The sequence below is a fragment of the Ziziphus jujuba genome, chromosome 1 (assembly GCF_031755915.1).
Source record: "Ziziphus jujuba cultivar Dongzao chromosome 1, ASM3175591v1".
NCBI classification, from domain to species: Eukaryota; Viridiplantae; Streptophyta; class Magnoliopsida; order Rosales; family Rhamnaceae; genus Ziziphus; species Ziziphus jujuba.
This window is the reverse complement of record NC_083379.1, coordinates 43,422,307-43,440,351: the sequence shown is the minus strand read 5'-3', so window position 1 is coordinate 43,440,351 and position 18,045 is coordinate 43,422,307. Positions and strand designations below refer to the sequence as shown.

Below are 18,045 nucleotides of genomic sequence, written 5' to 3'. Positions count from 1 at the left end.
ATTCTAAGCACCATACCAACCCATTTGAGATGTGATAATTATTTTTTGGTTATACATAAAAATAAATAAATAAATAAGTTATTTGATACTACTGTGGTGACCCATCATTTAGTGGATCTCATTGCCAACATGTCAGTATGATAGACTGTTTGTTTTTAAAAAAAATATAATGGACTGTTATATGTTAACTTTCCCATATAACATTTGTTTTTTTTTTTTTTGTTTTTTTTGTTTTTTTGGCTTGAATCCCATATAACATTTTAATTATAAACAAAACCATTTAATCATCCAAAAATCCTCACTTAGAGCCATTACTAGTAGAATTTATATTTTATGTAGCAATTAACTCGGTAAGATAGGTTTTCTTTGAGTCATGTAGCAATTAACTCGGTTTGATAGGTTTTTTGATACATTATCTTTGAGCAGAAGGTTGACTTTTTTGTAATTATTCAACAAGGGATGAATGCTGGAAGAAGTCCTCATAAAAAGTTTGCATTTTAATTCTGGCAAAACAAACAATAATTTTAAATTTCGTTAAAAAAGTAGTAATTTTAAATGCCTTTTTCATATCTTTCAGTAAAAAAAAAAAAAAAAGACTTTATCATTCTTTAATTTTCTTTGTATCACACAATGGACGCCGAATAAGCTACTAATGAGAGCCACCCATATAAAAGATTAGAGGATTATACTTCGATTTTAATTTTTAATTTGCGTGTTTGGACATTTTTCAATTCTATCCTTCAAAGACTTTTATACATTTATTTTCTTTATATTATTATTATTTTTTAAGAATTTTCTTTTTTGACTATTAGTCTAAGGTATGTGATTTACTTGGATCGGGCCTTCCTTTTCCACCTTTTTTTTTTCTTTTTTTTTTTTTTGGGGGTAATACCCGGCCCCTTTATTGAACCTTTAACCATATCTGGAAGATTGTGGAGGCTCCTTTATTTATTTATTTATTTTTTATGGTAATACCCTGCTCCTTTAATGAATCTTTCTTTTATTGAATGTTTGGTAATACCCGGCTCCTTTATTGAATCTTTAACCACATTTAGGAGATTGTGGATTTGAAACATGCGGAGGAAATGCGGTAGAGAAAATTGTTGTAAATGATATATATATATATATATATATATATATTAGTGAGATTGTTTATATAAGATAATTATTTCAATTGAGTTTATCATATTTTACTTCAATTCGCATTATGCAAATGAACAAACTTAATGCCAGTATTCCCAAAGTTGTTTGTTTTTGGAAAGAACAGCTCGTAGATTTATTAATCTCAACTTATATTTTTATTTTAGATTTTTCAGGAAAAAAAAAATGTTGGAAAAGCACCTAACAAAGTATTGCACTGGAGAATCCCATGGTCCTCCACCTCCTCAAATCTTCTACACTTTGTCACATTGTTGAGCCAATATTTTACAAGGCTATAGTGCTAAGGATTCCACTTGGCCAAACTTAGCAATAGAACCTCTCGTTTCATATTTCTCTCTATCTTGGCTAATTCAATGTGGGTTGATAAATAACAAACCCATTTCCTAGATGACAATTTATTGGAAAACCCTCACACATCCATAGATGGGATTGAATTCTACGTATACCTGAAATCTTTTCATTTTTCCTTTTCCTCAATGCTACAAGTTTAAAACAGCTTCTGATTGCTCCTTCCGGACCCCATTGACCATAGTTCCCTTCCAACTTGCAAGCTTCACATAACCTGTAAGAGATATCAAAGAATTTACATTTGAAGTTGCTGACATGACAAGAGCATCTAATGATGTGACACTTAACAAACAGAATCAAATTACACAATAAATGGTGGTTATCAAAAAAAGCATTTTGAACCTGATGCTTGAATCTAACTGGAATGGTCAGAAAGCTCCAACAGGCAAACACACTCAATATGAGGAGTGTGCGGGAACATGTCCACTGGCTGTAAACTCTTTAGGTCGTAACACCCTTTAATATTTTGCTCCATCTGCATGAAACTTTCAAGTAGTTTATTTAGACGGAAAAACCAAAGAAATGAGGGCAACTACTGAAAGGCGTGTATATACCACTCCATGACAGAGGTAATCAAGGTCACGTGCGCATGTGGCAGGATTACATGATACATAAACTATGCGTTGTGGCTTTAGCTTTAGAAGAAATTTAATCAGCTTCATATGCATTCCTGGACGGTTTGGATCTGCAAGGATTACAATGGAGATGTAAGACAATATTTTGTATATTCTGATTAAAAGAGAAGGCCAAAGAAAAAGAAACCTAATATCGTACTACAGACAATTGTACATGTAATATGCCCCATTTCTCCTAAAAATCAAACTTGTAAATCGTCTAACAATCACTATGGGAAAAAAAAATCCAAAATTTCCTCAACAGAAAACTTACCATAACAGAAAACCATTTCATTCGCGATTTACGTAAACAACAAAGTAGTTAATACATTTATATTATATACAAGAAACTGATATACACAATTTAAGCCGTGCAACAAGTTCCTCACCTGAAATTACAATATCTGGTTTAGGGAAATTGTTTCCAAAACTTTCATCAATTTTATTAAGATCCCCTTGAATAAATGTGGCATTATGGATGCCATTCAGATTTGCATTCAGACGAGCATCTGAGATTGCTTGAGCTACTACTTCATATCCATAAATATGTTTGACCCTTAGAAAATAGCACCAAATAAGCAGAGCAGGATGTCAAAATGGATAATAGAAAACAGTGAACCAAAAAAAAAAAAAAAAAAAAGAATTGGAAAACTACCTTCTGGCAAGTGTCAGACCAATGGTGCCAGTCCCACAAAATAGGTCAAGAACGATCTCTGAGCCATCTCCTTTGAGACCAGCACACTCTTCTATAAGTTTATATAAAACCTCTGCCTAGAAATTTTAGATGTTATGCGCTCAACATCATAGATAGCCACCATCAACCAAAACTCAAGCAAGTACTTATTGAATCATGAATGTGAAAAAAATATGGTTTTAATTTCTGGCAAATTATATACCTGGTAAGTATTTGTCTGGAAGAAAGAGTTCGCTGATATTTGAAATGTAAGCCCTCTTAAGATCTCCACGATGTTAGATTTTCCATGCAAAGTGTATTCCTGCTCCCCAACTGATGTGTTTCCAACAGAAGTATTTACATTATTCACGATGCTTACCTATCAATCATAAAAATTAATTGATTAATAGAAATTGGAAATCATCAGTTCAACTTGAAACTAAAAGATAGTAACAGAACCATGAATAAGTAAACTGAATTTTTATGAGACAGATCATAAAGTCAAAAGTAATAACAGATAGCCAAATGTTTCAACAAAATAGTTGCACTGCATTTACATAAACCATTGTTGATTAATCAATAAAGAAATCCCACCAAACTGAGGATTGCTGATTGGATTCAGAGAAAACAGAATAGCTTGGTTTTGGTTGATTTAGGTTATTCTGATCTTGGTCCCATCCAGGGATTACTAAGGAACTGAATTCATCTGTTCAATATGTAGCAGGAGCTGGGTTGGTTATTAACTTACTACCTCATTCAATTTATAAGATCAAAATTTATATTCAGCATTAACTAATTTAAGAATATAACCAAACGAACCACTTCAGGGATCACTTTAATTCTCTCAACTAGAGGCTTCAGAAGCTCTGGTTCATAAGATGAAGTTACAAAATTAACCATGAGTTCAGGAAGACCAGTCTTCAGGTTTCTACACAAAAAAAAAAAAAAAAAAAAAAGTTACAGCTTTATTTATTAGAGGAATACAATGTTTCCTACAACCATTTAGATATCCATGATTCCATAGATTGCACTGTATACTGAAACCATCATGTGGCAAAACAATCAGTCAAAGCACAATAACTGCAAACTGAATTTCAGGTATGTTTATAAATTAGGAGTATCACATAGTTTCTCCAAGCTATCATAAAATCTTATGGTACAAATACACTTCTACTTTTCATCTTAACAAGTATTCAAAAATCTATCTCTAGACCAACATATACACACAGTCTCCACAAAAGTGTAGTATAAGTTGAAAGTTAAGAGCTTTGTTTGTTCTTTGGTCTATATGATGATGCCTTGGTTGAAAACATTTGCAGCAAGCTTAACATTATCAAATTGTATTCCAAAAATTGATTTTCCCAGTTTATCAGTCAGAGAGCTGTAGACCTATTTAAGATTATATATCTATTGATTTGATGCTACCATGTCCTTTTCTTTTTTCCTTTTGTATAAGGATCCTTCTACTTTTCAACTTTTCTTCTTCGTCGTAGTATCCATGACGATTTATTTGTAGATTATAAAGAGGACTATTAAGTTGCAAGTACATGTGTTTTTACTTGCATGCCATTGCCTTCAGTTTGGAAGTATGACTATATAACATTAACAATAACACACATGCACACACACACACACATATGTATATAACCATACAGGGCATCACAGAAACCACAATACCTCCCGGTCCTTAGCATTAGATGCTTAAGAAATCCCGCATGAGAGCGTGCATTGTAAGGAGAGAGACCTAATTGTTCATCTCTCCAACAATCTTGGATAGCTGCAAGAACCTATACACCAGAAACCATGTCAACAACTGGATAGAAATACAATCCAAATAAAAGCACGAAAAACAATCCTTGATATCATTGAAATGCTGTTTGCAGGAAAAAACAATCCTGGATATCAGTGCTAGGCTAAGTACAAGATAATTTCCAAAGCTAATGCACACTGTTGGCATTTAATAATATAGACACTTTTGGTAATACAAATGAAACAGAAATTACCGTATTGGCTGGCTCACTTTGCAATAAGCACTTGTCAACATTTAGAATCTTATCAAAAAATCCAGGAGCATGCAGTCCCAATGCATAATTCTTATTTCCATCATTTTTCTCTGTTATTAATTCTTTAGGTAACCATTGTTGAGAACCAAAAGAGAACTCCATCTGCAGAGAAAGAAATGCTCAGAGAGTTGTTTTTCTTTTAAAATAGTATTAATAACTTCCAGGATTCATAAAAATTTGTATTGGAAAAAATGTCACGGTTTTCTCTGTATCTTGATCTTAGTTACAACCTGGGATTGATAAAGATAAGAGAAACTAATAATGGTTTACTTACAGCCAATTTGAACTAAACAAACTTAGCCACACCTTATTCCTGTAATGGAACTGAATATCACAGGGAACAATGGGTTTCATGATGCCTAGAGATTCGAGGTCTGTATGACAAAACTTTCCAACATGTATGACTAAATCACGAACTTGTTGTTCCTTGGCTCTGAGCTGTGCCTCATAAGACAAATTTTGTGTTTTACACCCTCCACAGTAAGAAGCATACTCACAAGGGGCATCCACAAAGTCCCAATGAGGAGATATTGTCTTTACCTTAGTCACCTGCACTTTAGAATCCCGCAAACAAACTTGTAAAATGCTTTTGAAAAATATGTCACTCGCACAGGCATCCACACATGCCCAGACTGAAAGTTGAAAGTAACCACATAAAAAAAAAAAGTCAGAAATTCTATAGCCACTTTTATCCAAGTTATAACGTATACATGACAGTAACGCCAGCAAAGAATACACTGTTAATCACAATGTTGTTTCCAGGATCCAGTTTTCTCTTATTTGTCTTGTTTTGGTCAAATAAAGGAATTGGTGTCATATTAACTAGTAATTCAGTTTATAGGAACAAAACTTCAGGACACTATCTGAAATTTTATTCAGCAGAGTACAGAACCATCTTGAGGCTCATTGAGCAGAAATACTAAAATTACTGCAGCAGATTAATGTGACCCCTCTGTACTTATTTTAAATAGCTTTCCGTTACACGATTCTGAAAAAGAAGCAAACTTTGGCTGCTTAACCTGGATTATTAAATTATGATTTCACAATGAGAGGATGAATTCTTTCAGTTGGGTCAATTTTGGTTAAGTAATAATAATTTGTACTCGAGCAGGACTCAATCTAAAGCTGATATGACACTGCTAAACTCACAAGTAAAGCTCAATCTTCCGAATTTGGCAACCAAATGCATTCCCATCTCTATTTTTCTCAGCACCCAAAAGGCCCCACCAAAAAAAAAAAAAAAAGTTTCAATTTTACTTTTTTTTTCCTCTGCTAAAATTTCTCAGCAGCCAAATAGTAGTCTCAAAAATACATACCTCAGCATAGTTTCCCTTCTTGCGAGTGACACGCCCAATGAAGCGTTCACCGGGGAGTGCACGGTCGCACATGACAACGAACCCAGTGTCTGCCACCTTGCACAGACCTTTGCCCTTGAAAGCCAAGGACTCGCATACCAGTTCCAACGATTGGCCACGCTTCGGAAAATACGAGCTTGGCTTATTGTTATTATTATTATTAATATCTGCTCTGTTGTTGGTGTTTGGCTGGGCTTGCTCCGAGTCTTCAGTGAAAGAGGAAGCAACAGAAGCCACAGTGGTTGAGAAACGGAACTTTCGAAGCGATGGTTGCCCCGTGCTTAGATGCCTGAGACCATGGCTCGGCATGGTCGCCATTTTCGAAAGGTGTTGGTGACTGACTGAGCCGAGCTCTCTGGCTTATGAACAACGGAGGGAAAGAAAACAACAAAAAGCATATGCTACTGGTAGGATAGAGGGCATTTTGGTCAATTTACATGATCATAAACCCGCTAATATAACCAGCGTTTTCTATACAACTACGGATCCCAAAAAGAACTCACTTAAACCGACATCGTATTCGTCCGGATAAATTACCTATATAAATAGTCCCCCCCAAAGACAAACCCTAATCCGAGTAACCGTGCGATCTCACACATATACACAAAGAAAGTAACTCTGCTTCAATCTCTGTGTTTAGTCGCCGGCTGTAGCTTGGATAATCGAATATGGGTAATTTTGAAGCTGTTCCATGTTTTTGCTTTGTTTGCTGCATTTACTTATTGTTTGATGTTATGAAAATCGGTGAATATGATTGAAGTGTGAGGGGGTGCGCATTTTGTTTTTGGCAGGTAAGGTTCACGGATCGCTGGCACGTGCTGGGAAGGTGAGGGGTCAGACCCCAAAGGTTGCTAAGCAAGACAAGAAGAAGAAACCCAGAGGCCGCGCCCACAAGCGTATGCAGTACAACCGCAGATTTGTCACCGCCGGTACGTTTATTTCATTTATTTATGTATTTATTTTCTATTTTGGTCTTATATAGCAAGTTTTCTTCTTTTGTTTTTTTTATTTTTTATTTTCTAGATTTATTTTGATCCTGGTCCTTATTATTTTCAGTCATAATCATAATATCAAGTGGGTTTTTTCTTGTATTGATTATTTGATTTTATGTTTCATATGTTAGATCTAAATTTTGCAAATTGAATACAGAGTTACTTTATTGTTATTTGGTAACGATTAGGTTTGTGGTTTTTAATTTTCAGTTTGTTCCAAAGTTTCTCACCTAGTTATAAGTTGAAAAAATAGAAATCACACAATAATGAAAGATATTTCAGTTTAGGAGATTAGGCTTATTTTGTTCATGGATGCTTAATTACTTTGTAGAAAAGAAAAATTAGAAAACTAAAGGTATTAACTTTAGCAAACAAGCTGTTAGTGTTGATTTTTTTATTAAAAAAACTTAGTGACTGAAATTTGAAATATAATTTGGGATTGTAGTGACGGACCATAACGAGTTTGTGGTCGGTTGTTAGTGTCCTTTAGCAACGATGAGACCAAAGATTGTCAAAGCAACTTATTATAGTCAAGTTGAACACACGGTAATGTTGGTGTCCTTTAGTAACAATTATGTTTGTGGTTTTTAGTTTTCAGTTTATTCTAAAGATTCTCAGACATATAATGTTGAAAACTACTTCAGTTCACAAAATTAGGCTTATTTTGTTTATGTATGCTTAATCACTTTATAGAAAAGAAAATTAGAAAAACCAAAGATGTTAACTTTAGCAAACAATCTGTTAGTGTTGATAAAAAAGCTGTGATTGAAATGTGAAATATAATTATATGGATTGCAATGACTGACTTGATGAGTTTGTGGTTGTTTGTATTTGCAGTTGTTGGATTTGGGAAGAAGAGGGGACCCAATTCGTCTGAGAAGTAGAAGCTTTGCTTTCTGATGAGTTTTGGCAATGCTTCTTAACCCCCCACAATCAAGAATAGGTCTAGTTTTCTAGAGCATGAAGTTTTTGTTTTTCTTTGCGATACTTTTATTGTGAGGTTGAACTTGATGTTCAAATATTTAAGCAAACTCTATTTTCAAGTATTTACTATGAGCCTTTGTTGATAATGTGATTGTTTTTTGTTTTTTAAGCATATTAGCAGCATGCACGTATTGGCTGCAGCCCTTCAATGAGAGCTAGCTAATAGCTAGTCATATGCTGCTGGTATTTCTTGTGGTATGTAGCTAGCTTTTCTGTTTGAACATTCACCCAAACTTAAAAAAAAAAAAAAAAAAAAAAAAATGGCTTCTCTGTTTTAACATTATAAGTTAGATTAGTTGCTACTTTCCACGCTGAATAAGCAAACCTAATTCTTAAAATTCCAATTTTTTTTTAACCTTTACTGAATGAGTTGTGGTAAACCCCCCCGGTGCCCTAAATTTATCCTTACATATATGTTGTAAAATCAAGTACCGGTTTCTATATTTTCATATACTATAAAGGTTGTAAGGCATACAAAAAATGTGCGCACACGTTAACGAATCATAGAAATATAATGCTTAATTAAGTTACCTAATAAAAAGGAATGCTTGATTAAGTTACATAAAATAGTTTTTTGCCAAGTGCCAACATCCTAGTTGCGAGGGGGGGGTGGGGTGGGGTGTGAAAGGAAAAGGACCAGAAAGAAAGATACAATTATACAATTATTATAGGATCATTAGGATGCGTCTAGTGAGGAAGTGATTCTACCAAAGAGAATGCGACAGCCGAGTAGAGTGTGGCAAAGTTTCAGTTGATTTGTAAGTGAGAAGTCTCATCATCTTTATTATCAACCTAAAAATAAATAAATAAATAAATTCGGCCATAAAGGGCTAGACAGTCCAAAGAATACTCTTTTTTTTTTGTTTTTTTTGGTGAAAGTGCTCTTGCTAATGTCTCCCCTTTTTTTTTTATTTACTTATCAAATCCATTTTCGAGTTTCAGAATACTTTTTGAAAGATATGAAAGGGGGGAGAAAAAGAAAAAGAAAAAGAAAAAGAAAAAAGATAAATAATAAGTTTGCAATCCTCCCTTTTTGTATTAAAATTCAAATCTAATAACAAACCAAGTTATTGGATTATTTTAACTTAGATAATCAAAATTTGTCCAAAAATTTTATTTAAAAAATAAATAAATAAATGAAGAAGAATGAAACTATGTATATCTGATTGGGCAGAAAATTCAAATCTACTGCTAAATTCAAAAGGAGAGTTATGATTCTTCTGGACTCTGGACCATGAAAAGTAATACTTGCTTAACTTTCAAAAGTCGCACTAATTGGCGTAAGAGACCAGCCAAACCCATAACACGTGCCCACAGAAGCAACCGCAAGACATCAAATATGCGCAACAAAAGTACTGCATATTTAAGCATTAGATCATGCTACTATTAGTAGCTCCAACCCAACGCACAAGAAAGAAAAAAAAAAAAAAAAAAAAAAAAAAAAAGGAAGTAAACGATCCCCAAGCCCCGAGGAACATCCTAGGTTTTTCCCCATCCTAACACCTACTGTTTTTCTCTCACCCTCTCTCAAGGAGCTTCAACATTTCCAACTTCCAAAGTCCCAAGTTTCCAACCCACAACACCACAGAGACAAAACGAGGAATGGAAGCTCCTTTAAACGAAAACCACCCCCTTTCCCATATAACCAATCATAAATTCCACATTCAATGAAAACTGGCGCTCTTCAAGATTTTATGGGGGAAGAGTGTTAACGGACGTCTTTTCTTTCTCCAACGCCTTTGGCATTTATACGACCATTAAGTGTCACGTATGCTACTCACATGGTAATAGAAATCCTTGCATTTTTTTATTAATCTTCTCTAGTCTCTCTCATCTTACATGTTACATGTTATACCCATTTATGCCAAGAACACGTTATATTTGGAAACTTCTCTCCCTAACTTGGAAATTTCTCCTTGAGAGATTTTCTTTTGCTTCGGCTTAAAAAAGGAGTTGTTTATGGCATGTACCCATTTGGTAAAGAATTCAAAGTCTTCTCCTTTATCGCTGCCTTGATGGTTTGATGATGCGGTACGGACTTCCATTGCTGCACAACTTCAAATACTTGGATTGCAAAAAAAAAAAAAAGAAACAAGCTTTGGTTCATCTTTTTTGTTATGAGAATCTGGATTTGTCAGTGGATGTGATTTTGATGCGAACAGGGTGTTTTTGTGTTCGAGATTCTGCATATAGTATTACCCCAAAGGTGGAAACTTTGGTAAAGAATCGTAATTAAGATGGCAATTGAAGAAGGCAAAGATCCTGGCATTGCTTCTAGAACCAACCAATCGAGGGTCTTTCCCATGAGATTCATTCAGTTTTCGGTTCTGTGTTTGTGCCTGATTCTTGGGGTTTCGGTTTTTAGCTTGTATACGATTCGGTACTTTAAGGTTCAAAATGTGGCTCCAGTATCACAGTCCAAAATCTTGCCTTGTTTTCAAGAAACAAGTAATATAGAAACTTGGATCAGACCTCCTTCGACCTTGTTGCACACCATGAATGACACGGAGCTATTATGGAGGGCTTCATTTGCTCCTCGTAGAAAGAATTACCCGTTTAAAAGAGTTCCCAAGATTGCTTTCATGTTCTTGACAAAGGGCCCATTGCCAATGGCACCTCTTTGGGAGCGCTTCTTCAAGGGCCACGAGAGTCTTTACTCGATCTACATCCATTCATTGCCCACTTACACTGCCGATTTTCCACCTTCTTCGGTGTTCTACAGCAGACAAATCCCAAGTCAGGTATCTGCATCTTTTTATTTTGTTGATCTGAAATGTCTATTTCACAGTCATTGGTTTGTTTTGCTGTTGCCTTCTGGTTGCGTTTAGAGAGTTCTGTGACATGGTTGTGATGAAAAGTTATTTGTTTTGAGTTGTACGGAAGGCCAATGAGCTTCCAAGAGGAAGAAACACGTGTCATTATGTTGATGAGCTTTTTTTATGAAGACCAATGAAAATTATTTTATTAAATATAATTGTGTTTAATTCTCTGCTGTCAAATGGCTAGATCTTGGTCTTTAATGTGTGACTCGCTTAACAATGAAATAATTTTTTAGTTCCCATTTTCCTTGGTTGTTGATTGTATTGTACGCAAGACCATAAATGCACAAATGAATGTTTTGCATGTTACCTAATTTAGATTTGAAGTTTCCTTGTATTTATTATCATAATAATTCATCTTTGCAACTTGTGCTTTAAGATTTAATCATTTTGATGGAGCTAAAAGCAATCTTTTTGGCTTGAGTAATTCAGAATCTGAAGGGGCCAGAATGGTTGGGATTTTCTCAATGATTTTGATCCTTTAACGCTTACTTTTGAATACTGTCTTCCAAGATCCCAAGATAAGTTAATGACATCCTTTCTTGGAATTTGATTTTAAGAAATAATGACATATATACTGGTGGGTCTCTGATGATCTTACATAACTAGAATCACTGTACTACTGTCTACTGCCATTTAAGTTGAGATATTTTGAGGTTCATGTAAGCACTTGTATGTTGATATTTTATGGTTCTTCAATATTCAACCATTTGCTGCTTTTGTTGGATGCTTTCTGGTTTTTGTATGGGTTCAGTTTGGTATATGCTTTTTTGTATGTTTAGGAGGGGAAAGTGTTGCTTGTGTCTTGTGAAAATTATTTGACGGAGACTTAAGTTGGATCCTCCTATATGCCTTTAGTGGCAATGATTGGAAGCTCTTGGTTTTTAAACATATATGAATCTTTTATATTTTCACTTTTGAATATATAAATCATTGAGTATTACCTGCATGGTCGACCAATTCTTGCTCAAAAGTATAATATGCAGTCCAAGAATGTTTGTGACTACTGAGAACCACAAATTGATTTTACTAGGAAAGTAGTTGCAAATTGTTTCTCCTCCTCTTTATCATGTGCAACAAACAAACAATGTTGCTCAGCAGTCAGCCGAGTCACTGCCCAATTTTTTTAGTCTTAAGATTTTTTGGTTCCTCAATCGAGCACTTTATGTTGACACCCGCAAGTCACATACATGAAGGCAAGTTAATTAACTGGTCCAAGTTGTGTTGGCAGCTAATGTCATGAGAAGTTCCTGGGAGCCCTCTATTCTTTTATGTATCAAAGGAAGTTGATTGTTTTGTTGCTTTCATGCTTTCAGAACTGTGACCTTTTATTCTCCATGGTTTTCTCTGTGCAGATAGCAGAGTGGGGAAGGATGAGTATGTGTGATGCTGAGAGGAGACTTCTAGCTAATGCATTACTTGACATCTCAAATGAATGGTTCATCCTCCTTTCAGAGGCATGCATTCCTCTTGCCAACTTCAGCGTTGTCTATCGCTATATTTCGAGATCTCGATACAGCTTTATGGGATCATTTGATGAACCTGGACCCTATGGAAGAGGACGCTACAATGGAAATATGGCACCTGAGGTCAACCTCACTGATTGGCGTAAAGGGTCTCAGTGGTTTGAGGTTAATCGACAACTTGCAATTAAGATTATTGAAGATACTACCTACTACCCCAAGTTCAGAGAATTCTGCACACCATCATGTTACGTGGATGAGCACTATTTCCAAACAATGCTTAGCATTGAAACCCCGCAACTTTTGGCAAATAGGAGCCTTACTTATGTGGACTGGTCAAGAGGTGGTGCTCACCCGGCAACATTTGGGCAGGCAGATATCAGTGAGGATTTCATCAAGAAGATTTCTGGAAGTAAAACATGCCTTTACAATGACCAAGAAACTACAGTTTGTTTCCTCTTTGCCAGAAAGTTTGCTCCAAGCGCTTTGCCTCCTCTATTAGAAATAGCATCCAGAGCTCTAGGCTTTTGATGACAACATAATTTCTGATCCATATTCGGGAAATTTCTGTTCTGATCATGTGAGATTTTCGTACTAGCTAAACCAGAATTTGTCAGTTGTAGTTGATCTCTATTCACCCTTTCGTTCACGGGTCTTTTGAAACATCAATGTTTGCGCATCAAGCATACAAGCTTAGAACCTAAATTTTGTAGCCTAGAAAAAGTTTGTGGTATAATAAACTACCCTATTCTTATCTGGATCTCACTGAACCAAATGTGATATTACTGTTGACATATTTGTTATAAACCGTAAAACCTGCCATCGGTAGGGAAGTTTTTCCTTCTATATTAAGAAGTTTAAGGGGGAGTTTCTTATGGAGTTTTCGTACTTATCTATATTGTCATTCTGCAGCTCTGCCTTGATTTCTGAATATTGAGCCACTCTAGATATTTTTATAGTTATGGTTACCATATACCTGTAACCAATAAGGACCTAAGCATCAGATCAAGTGGCACAGTCAGCTAAACTGGCCTTTTAAGAGTTTAAAAGAAGTAAATGCATGAATGTAAAAATAGTACCTAGCCTGTTCACCAGAAAATTATATTCACGTATAAAACGAGTTTTACATAACGATCTTCTTTTTTTATTTTTTGGATTGAAGTCTTCGGTATTAATTTAATGCACAATTATTATGCTTAGTTTATGTATTGATTACTAGATCCTGAGATTAATTAATAGAAAAATAAAATTTTACAGAAGTAAAGTACAAGAGTGGAACCCCAAGAGGGTCCATGGTCTCTGAACCGAGATTAAGTTATATCAGAAAGGGGAGTCAGTCATTTAAATAATCAGAATTCATCATCATATTTTCCTTCCTGTAAATGAACTTCTGGTTGGAATTCAAACAGATAACTAGTAGCCAATGAGGCATGAAGTGCAGCACCAAAAGGAAGTATATCTTCATTGATTTGGAAGTAAGGTGAATGCTCTGATTCAAGCCGTCCAAGTGTCTCATTCTTCATTCCAAGGAAGAAATAGCATCCAGGTATTGCCTCTTGGTAGAACGCAAAATCCTCAGATCCCAAATATGGTTGCATGTCTTTAACTCTATGTATGCCAAGCATTTCACCTGCTACCTTATGAAAGTGCTCGTGCAAGGCCTCGCTGTTTATGGTTGGAGGGAAGCTTTCAGGGAAATTGACTGTAGCATTGCATTTCTGCACAGCAGCCTGACCAGTGATAACCTATAAAAAAATAATCCAACCCAATTTTTAAGATGGTGGAAAAGAGGAAATCAAAGGGGAAAAATCCATTATTTGTCAATAATTTTGTCACATGTAGCTGTAAATGTTTTGTAGAACATAAAACTAAGTTGTAGCAACAAAGCCGATGGAAGCAATGTCAAAGGGTATCCATCGTTAGCAACAGAAATTCATATGATACATAAAGGAATGCTTATGGTTTGGATCACCTCTTTTTAAATTGTGTAACAGAAAGGGATGCTTTAGGTACCATACAAATGGCAAAGGAAGAAGAAGAATGCATTGTGTTGAAAGGAGATATTCTTGGACACATAAAACAGTTGATGCATCTTTTTCTGAAGAATGGATTTGAAGTCTACTATAAAGAATAACAACAGGGTAGCACATTGTCTTGCTAAATATGGTTTGCACGGTATTGAACCTATTATAAGTTTGGAAGAAGGGCCTCGCTGGATCAATCACCTAATCCAACTTGACGTATCTGTTTGATTTTTTAAAAAAAATTAGAACATTTTCTTCTCCAAAAAACAAAAAAATATTGTAGCTACAAGGAATTCTCAAAAGTTGTCACAGTTGTAGGACAGGTTTCTTTGTGTACCTCCTCAATACGTTGCTTGAGTTGCGTGATGCTTTCTTTTGAAAAGGCACGGTAAGTACCACCAATTGTAACCGAATCAGGAATCACATTAAAAGCACCACCTCCTTGGAATTTTGCCACTGTTACCACCTGTAGATTTATGCTTTGTGTTTAGAAGCCTCAACGGTATAAGCAAAATAGAAAGAAAGAAGTTATGTTTTGTAAATTAAAGAAGCTTTTCATTAATCGTTAACGAAAAGCAGCAAAAACATAATGTATTTTTCTAAAGATAAAAATACAACGAACAAGAAAAATGTTAGGAGCTTTTGTAAAATGAATGAGCAAAATACAATTTCGAAGAAGCCAAAAGAGATGCTTTCTGTTATTGTTATAAAATGCCACTCCTTAGTTAGGAATGCTTTCTGTTATTGTTATAAAATGCCACTCCTTAGTTAGGAATGACAACATTTCCCGGGCCATTCAAGAGAAGTTCGATCATATTGATGGTATATCTGCATCGTCATACAGTACTACAGGTTTCATAAATAGAAGATATGTAGCCACAGCTTCTCACTTTTTAACATTTGTGGGTTTCCTTTCTTCTTTATCAATTGCTAGAGACAGGAAAAGTCCTTGGCATCAAGAAATTTTCAATTTTGCCAGAAAACATTAATAAACAAAAGGTGCCCCAGTACCAAAATTTACTTCCTAGATTTTTCCTTTTACCATCATAATAATATTATCTACAACTTGAAAAATACATGAAACGATGTTACTTTCCTTCTGGTCATCAAAATCTTTTCTACCCATTTCTCTGGGATGGAAAAATTTTTCATTATGGTTTCTTAAAGTCACTAGGTAGCCAAAATATTACTACTAACCAGTACATCTACTACTAGAGGAAGCAGTATACATATATATATCTATATATATATATATATACATATAAACAAAAATGCCCTAAGGAACCTTACTTAAAGACTGCTAACCATGCATCATAGGAAAAGCAGCAAGAAGCCCTATATTAGATACTGAGACAATGACTGTAATTGTTCAAGGCAGGGCAGTGACAGCTGAACCAAATCCAAGCACATAAAAATAGGAATCAAAATGCTATTGATGTTTGGAAAGAGTAGTTGACACATATAAAGACCAAATGTATTCACTGAATGCATATCACTGAATGCATACTTGATACTGGGAAGCAAAGAAATGATGAACCTGTGAGTCTAGGGGATCAGCTTCACGTGAAACAAGATGTTGCAAGCTAACAATCACATTTGAAGCAGCCAATATTGGGTCAACAGAGTGGTGAGGAATGGCAGCATGACCACCTTTCCCACTTATTACTGCTTCAAAATACCCACCCCCAGCCAATAAAGGACCAGGTCTGGTGAACACTTCACCTACTGGTAAGCTAGGTTCTACATGCATCCCAAATATTGCATCAACATTCTCTAGCATTCCAGCTTCTAAAATTCTCTCAGCCCCTCCACCTTCTTCCTCAGCTGGTTGGAATACAAGAACAACTGTTCCCTATTGAAACAACAATATCTGGACAATATTAGGTATCAAGAAACACAAAAATTACAGAAGTAAATAAATTAATCAAATATAGAAGACAATCGGAAAGGAACAAACCCTCATAAGCTAGATGTTGTGTAGAATCTTAGATTCGGAAACATTTTCATCAAAAAGAATTAAGGTCTTTTAGTTGAACCAACAAAAAGAAGCTATTAATTATGGATGATTGACCAAAGCATTACAAGAAAAGAGAGGTAGGAAAGAGCAAGAAGAGAGATAAATAGGATATTCCAAAGTTTGTAAGATAATTAAACTTGGGTGGGTTAATTGAACTACCTATCACAAATGAAACCATCAGCAAGAGTCAAGAACTAGAATTTCATGCCACGATGAAGCGTGAGAAAATTATGTCTAGATAAAGATATAGATATAGGCATGTGGACTTGGAGCAAATAGGCATGTAACCACAATTAATACCAACTTTTTTTTGTTGATGGTTGTCTGGAGAGTAATCAACCGTAGATAATAAATACTAAAAGGAAAAAAGTGCAGAGTTAGAATATCATAAGCATCAGTAAACGAACCTGTAGATCTTTCTGATGTTCTTTAAGAATCTTGGCAGCACCAAGAAGCATTGCAACATGGGCATCATGTCCACAAGCATGCATCTTCCCAGGGATTTTACTCTTGTGCTCCCACTCCACCATTTCCTGTAAACTGAAAACTTCATCAATCGAAATTCGTAATTAAAAATAAATAAATAAATTCTCTGGTACAAATCGAAGTGTCTAGCGGAAAAGACATTTCTAAACACAATTTTCTGGTCATAAAAAATAATACGCATTCACAAAAAACGCGAAGTATGAAAGGAAGCATCTATCTGTGGAAACTAAATCGTTATAGGCCCTATATGACAAGAATACGACAAAGAAGCAGAGTTAGTGAAACCTGCATAGCCAAAGCGTCCATATCTGCTCTTAGCGCTACAAAAGGAGGTTTGCCAGTCCCAACAAAGCCGATAACACCGGTAATGGCCACCGGGTATCTATAAGAGATGCCCATTTTGTCTAATTCTGCTCTTATTAGCTTACTAGTCTCAAATTCCTCATAACCCAGTTCTGGATTTTCGTGTATTTTCCTTCGGATTCCCACCATCCAATCAAACAGCTCAGGTTTCTTGGCAAAGTTAAGTAACTTTGACGGAATTCGTGAGAGTCCATTTGAATTGAAAGAAGAATCCGACAATATAGGTGTTGAACCACTCGCACAAAGAGCAAAAATGAAAAAGACCCATTTGATGAACCCCATGTCTTCCAGCTCGGAGGTCTATTGCGACTATCAAAGAAAAGTTATAATAATAGATAAATATATTATGCTCAAAATCAGAAGATAATGTTTAATATTATGGGCAAACAGTTCTGCTTATCCCAGAGTTTAGCAGTCATTATTATCATTATAATTTCTATACGGGTAGAAGTAGGTCGTCCTCCTCCATAGCAATTTGAGAATAATTCCTATATTGAGATTCAAATCCCGCAAGCACATAATTTGTAAACGAAACAGAAGCAATAACTTAATGATCTCAACGTTGAGTAGTGAGCTTGACTTTCTTTATATGAATTCAACACCGTAAACACTTCCTTTTTCTTTTTCCTTTTCTTTTTCCTCCACTTTATAGGATACTGTTTTAAGTATGATTTCGGAAATCC

The 18,045-nt window shown here is 35.2% G+C and overlaps 4 protein-coding genes across 7 annotated transcripts; 2 read left to right on the top strand and 2 right to left on the bottom strand.

Annotated features, from left to right (window-relative positions):
• Positions 1-1,275: 1,275 nt before the first annotated feature.
• Positions 1,276-6,680, bottom strand: LOC132805006 (uncharacterized). 2 transcript variants are annotated; one of them, XR_009640377.1, is made up of 11 exons: positions 6,176-6,680; positions 5,166-5,408; positions 4,800-4,961; positions 4,474-4,583; positions 3,616-3,724; positions 3,020-3,175; positions 2,779-2,894; positions 2,513-2,679; positions 2,064-2,194; positions 1,852-1,994; positions 1,276-1,723 (listed from the first exon to the last, which is right to left on the bottom strand). XR_009640377.1 is itself a non-coding variant. In XM_060819661.1 (11 exons), exons 1-10 carry the CDS (start codon positions 6,530-6,532, stop codon positions 1,865-1,867), a joined length of 1,671 nt encoding a protein of 556 aa, XP_060675644.1. In that variant the 5' UTR covers positions 6,533-6,680; the 3' UTR covers positions 1,276-1,723; positions 1,852-1,864. The 2 variants fall into 2 exon arrangements, 1 of the variants encoding a protein (XP_060675644.1); XM_060819661.1 differs by having other exon boundaries at positions 1,852-1,984.
• A 57-nt stretch (positions 6,681-6,737) lies between these two features.
• Positions 6,738-8,276, top strand: LOC132805010 (small ribosomal subunit protein eS30z/eS30y/eS30x). Its single transcript, XM_060819688.1, has 3 exons — positions 6,738-6,886; positions 7,006-7,143; positions 8,044-8,276. The coding sequence occupies exons 1-3, from the start codon at positions 6,883-6,885 to the stop codon at positions 8,088-8,090; spliced, it is 189 nt and encodes a 62-aa protein (XP_060675671.1). The 5' UTR covers positions 6,738-6,882; the 3' UTR covers positions 8,091-8,276.
• Positions 8,277-9,584: 1,308 nt separating this feature from the next.
• Positions 9,585-13,347, top strand: LOC132805008 (glycosyltransferase BC10). Of its 2 annotated transcripts, XM_060819674.1 has the most exons (3): positions 9,585-9,974; positions 10,174-10,931; positions 12,365-13,347. In XM_060819674.1, exons 2-3 carry the CDS (start codon positions 10,428-10,430, stop codon positions 13,001-13,003), a joined length of 1,143 nt encoding a protein of 380 aa, XP_060675657.1. In that variant the 5' UTR covers positions 9,585-9,974; positions 10,174-10,427; the 3' UTR covers positions 13,004-13,347. The 2 variants fall into 2 exon arrangements, with proteins under 2 accessions (XP_060675657.1, XP_060675651.1); XM_060819668.1 differs by having other exon boundaries at positions 9,585-10,931.
• Positions 13,348-13,672: 325 nt separating this feature from the next.
• Positions 13,673-18,009, bottom strand: LOC132805007 (IAA-amino acid hydrolase ILR1-like 4). 2 transcript variants are annotated; one of them, XM_060819667.1, is made up of 6 exons: positions 17,285-18,009; positions 16,921-17,046; positions 16,034-16,348; positions 14,834-14,962; positions 14,657-14,716; positions 14,082-14,217 (listed from the first exon to the last, which is right to left on the bottom strand). In XM_060819667.1, exons 1-5 carry the CDS (start codon positions 17,642-17,644, stop codon positions 14,690-14,692), a joined length of 957 nt encoding a protein of 318 aa, XP_060675650.1. In that variant the 5' UTR covers positions 17,645-18,009; the 3' UTR covers positions 14,082-14,217; positions 14,657-14,689. The 2 variants fall into 2 exon arrangements, with proteins under 2 accessions (XP_060675648.1, XP_060675650.1); XM_060819665.1 differs by lacking the exon at positions 14,657-14,716 and having other exon boundaries at positions 13,673-14,217.
• Between the last annotated feature and the right edge of the window lie 36 nt (positions 18,010-18,045).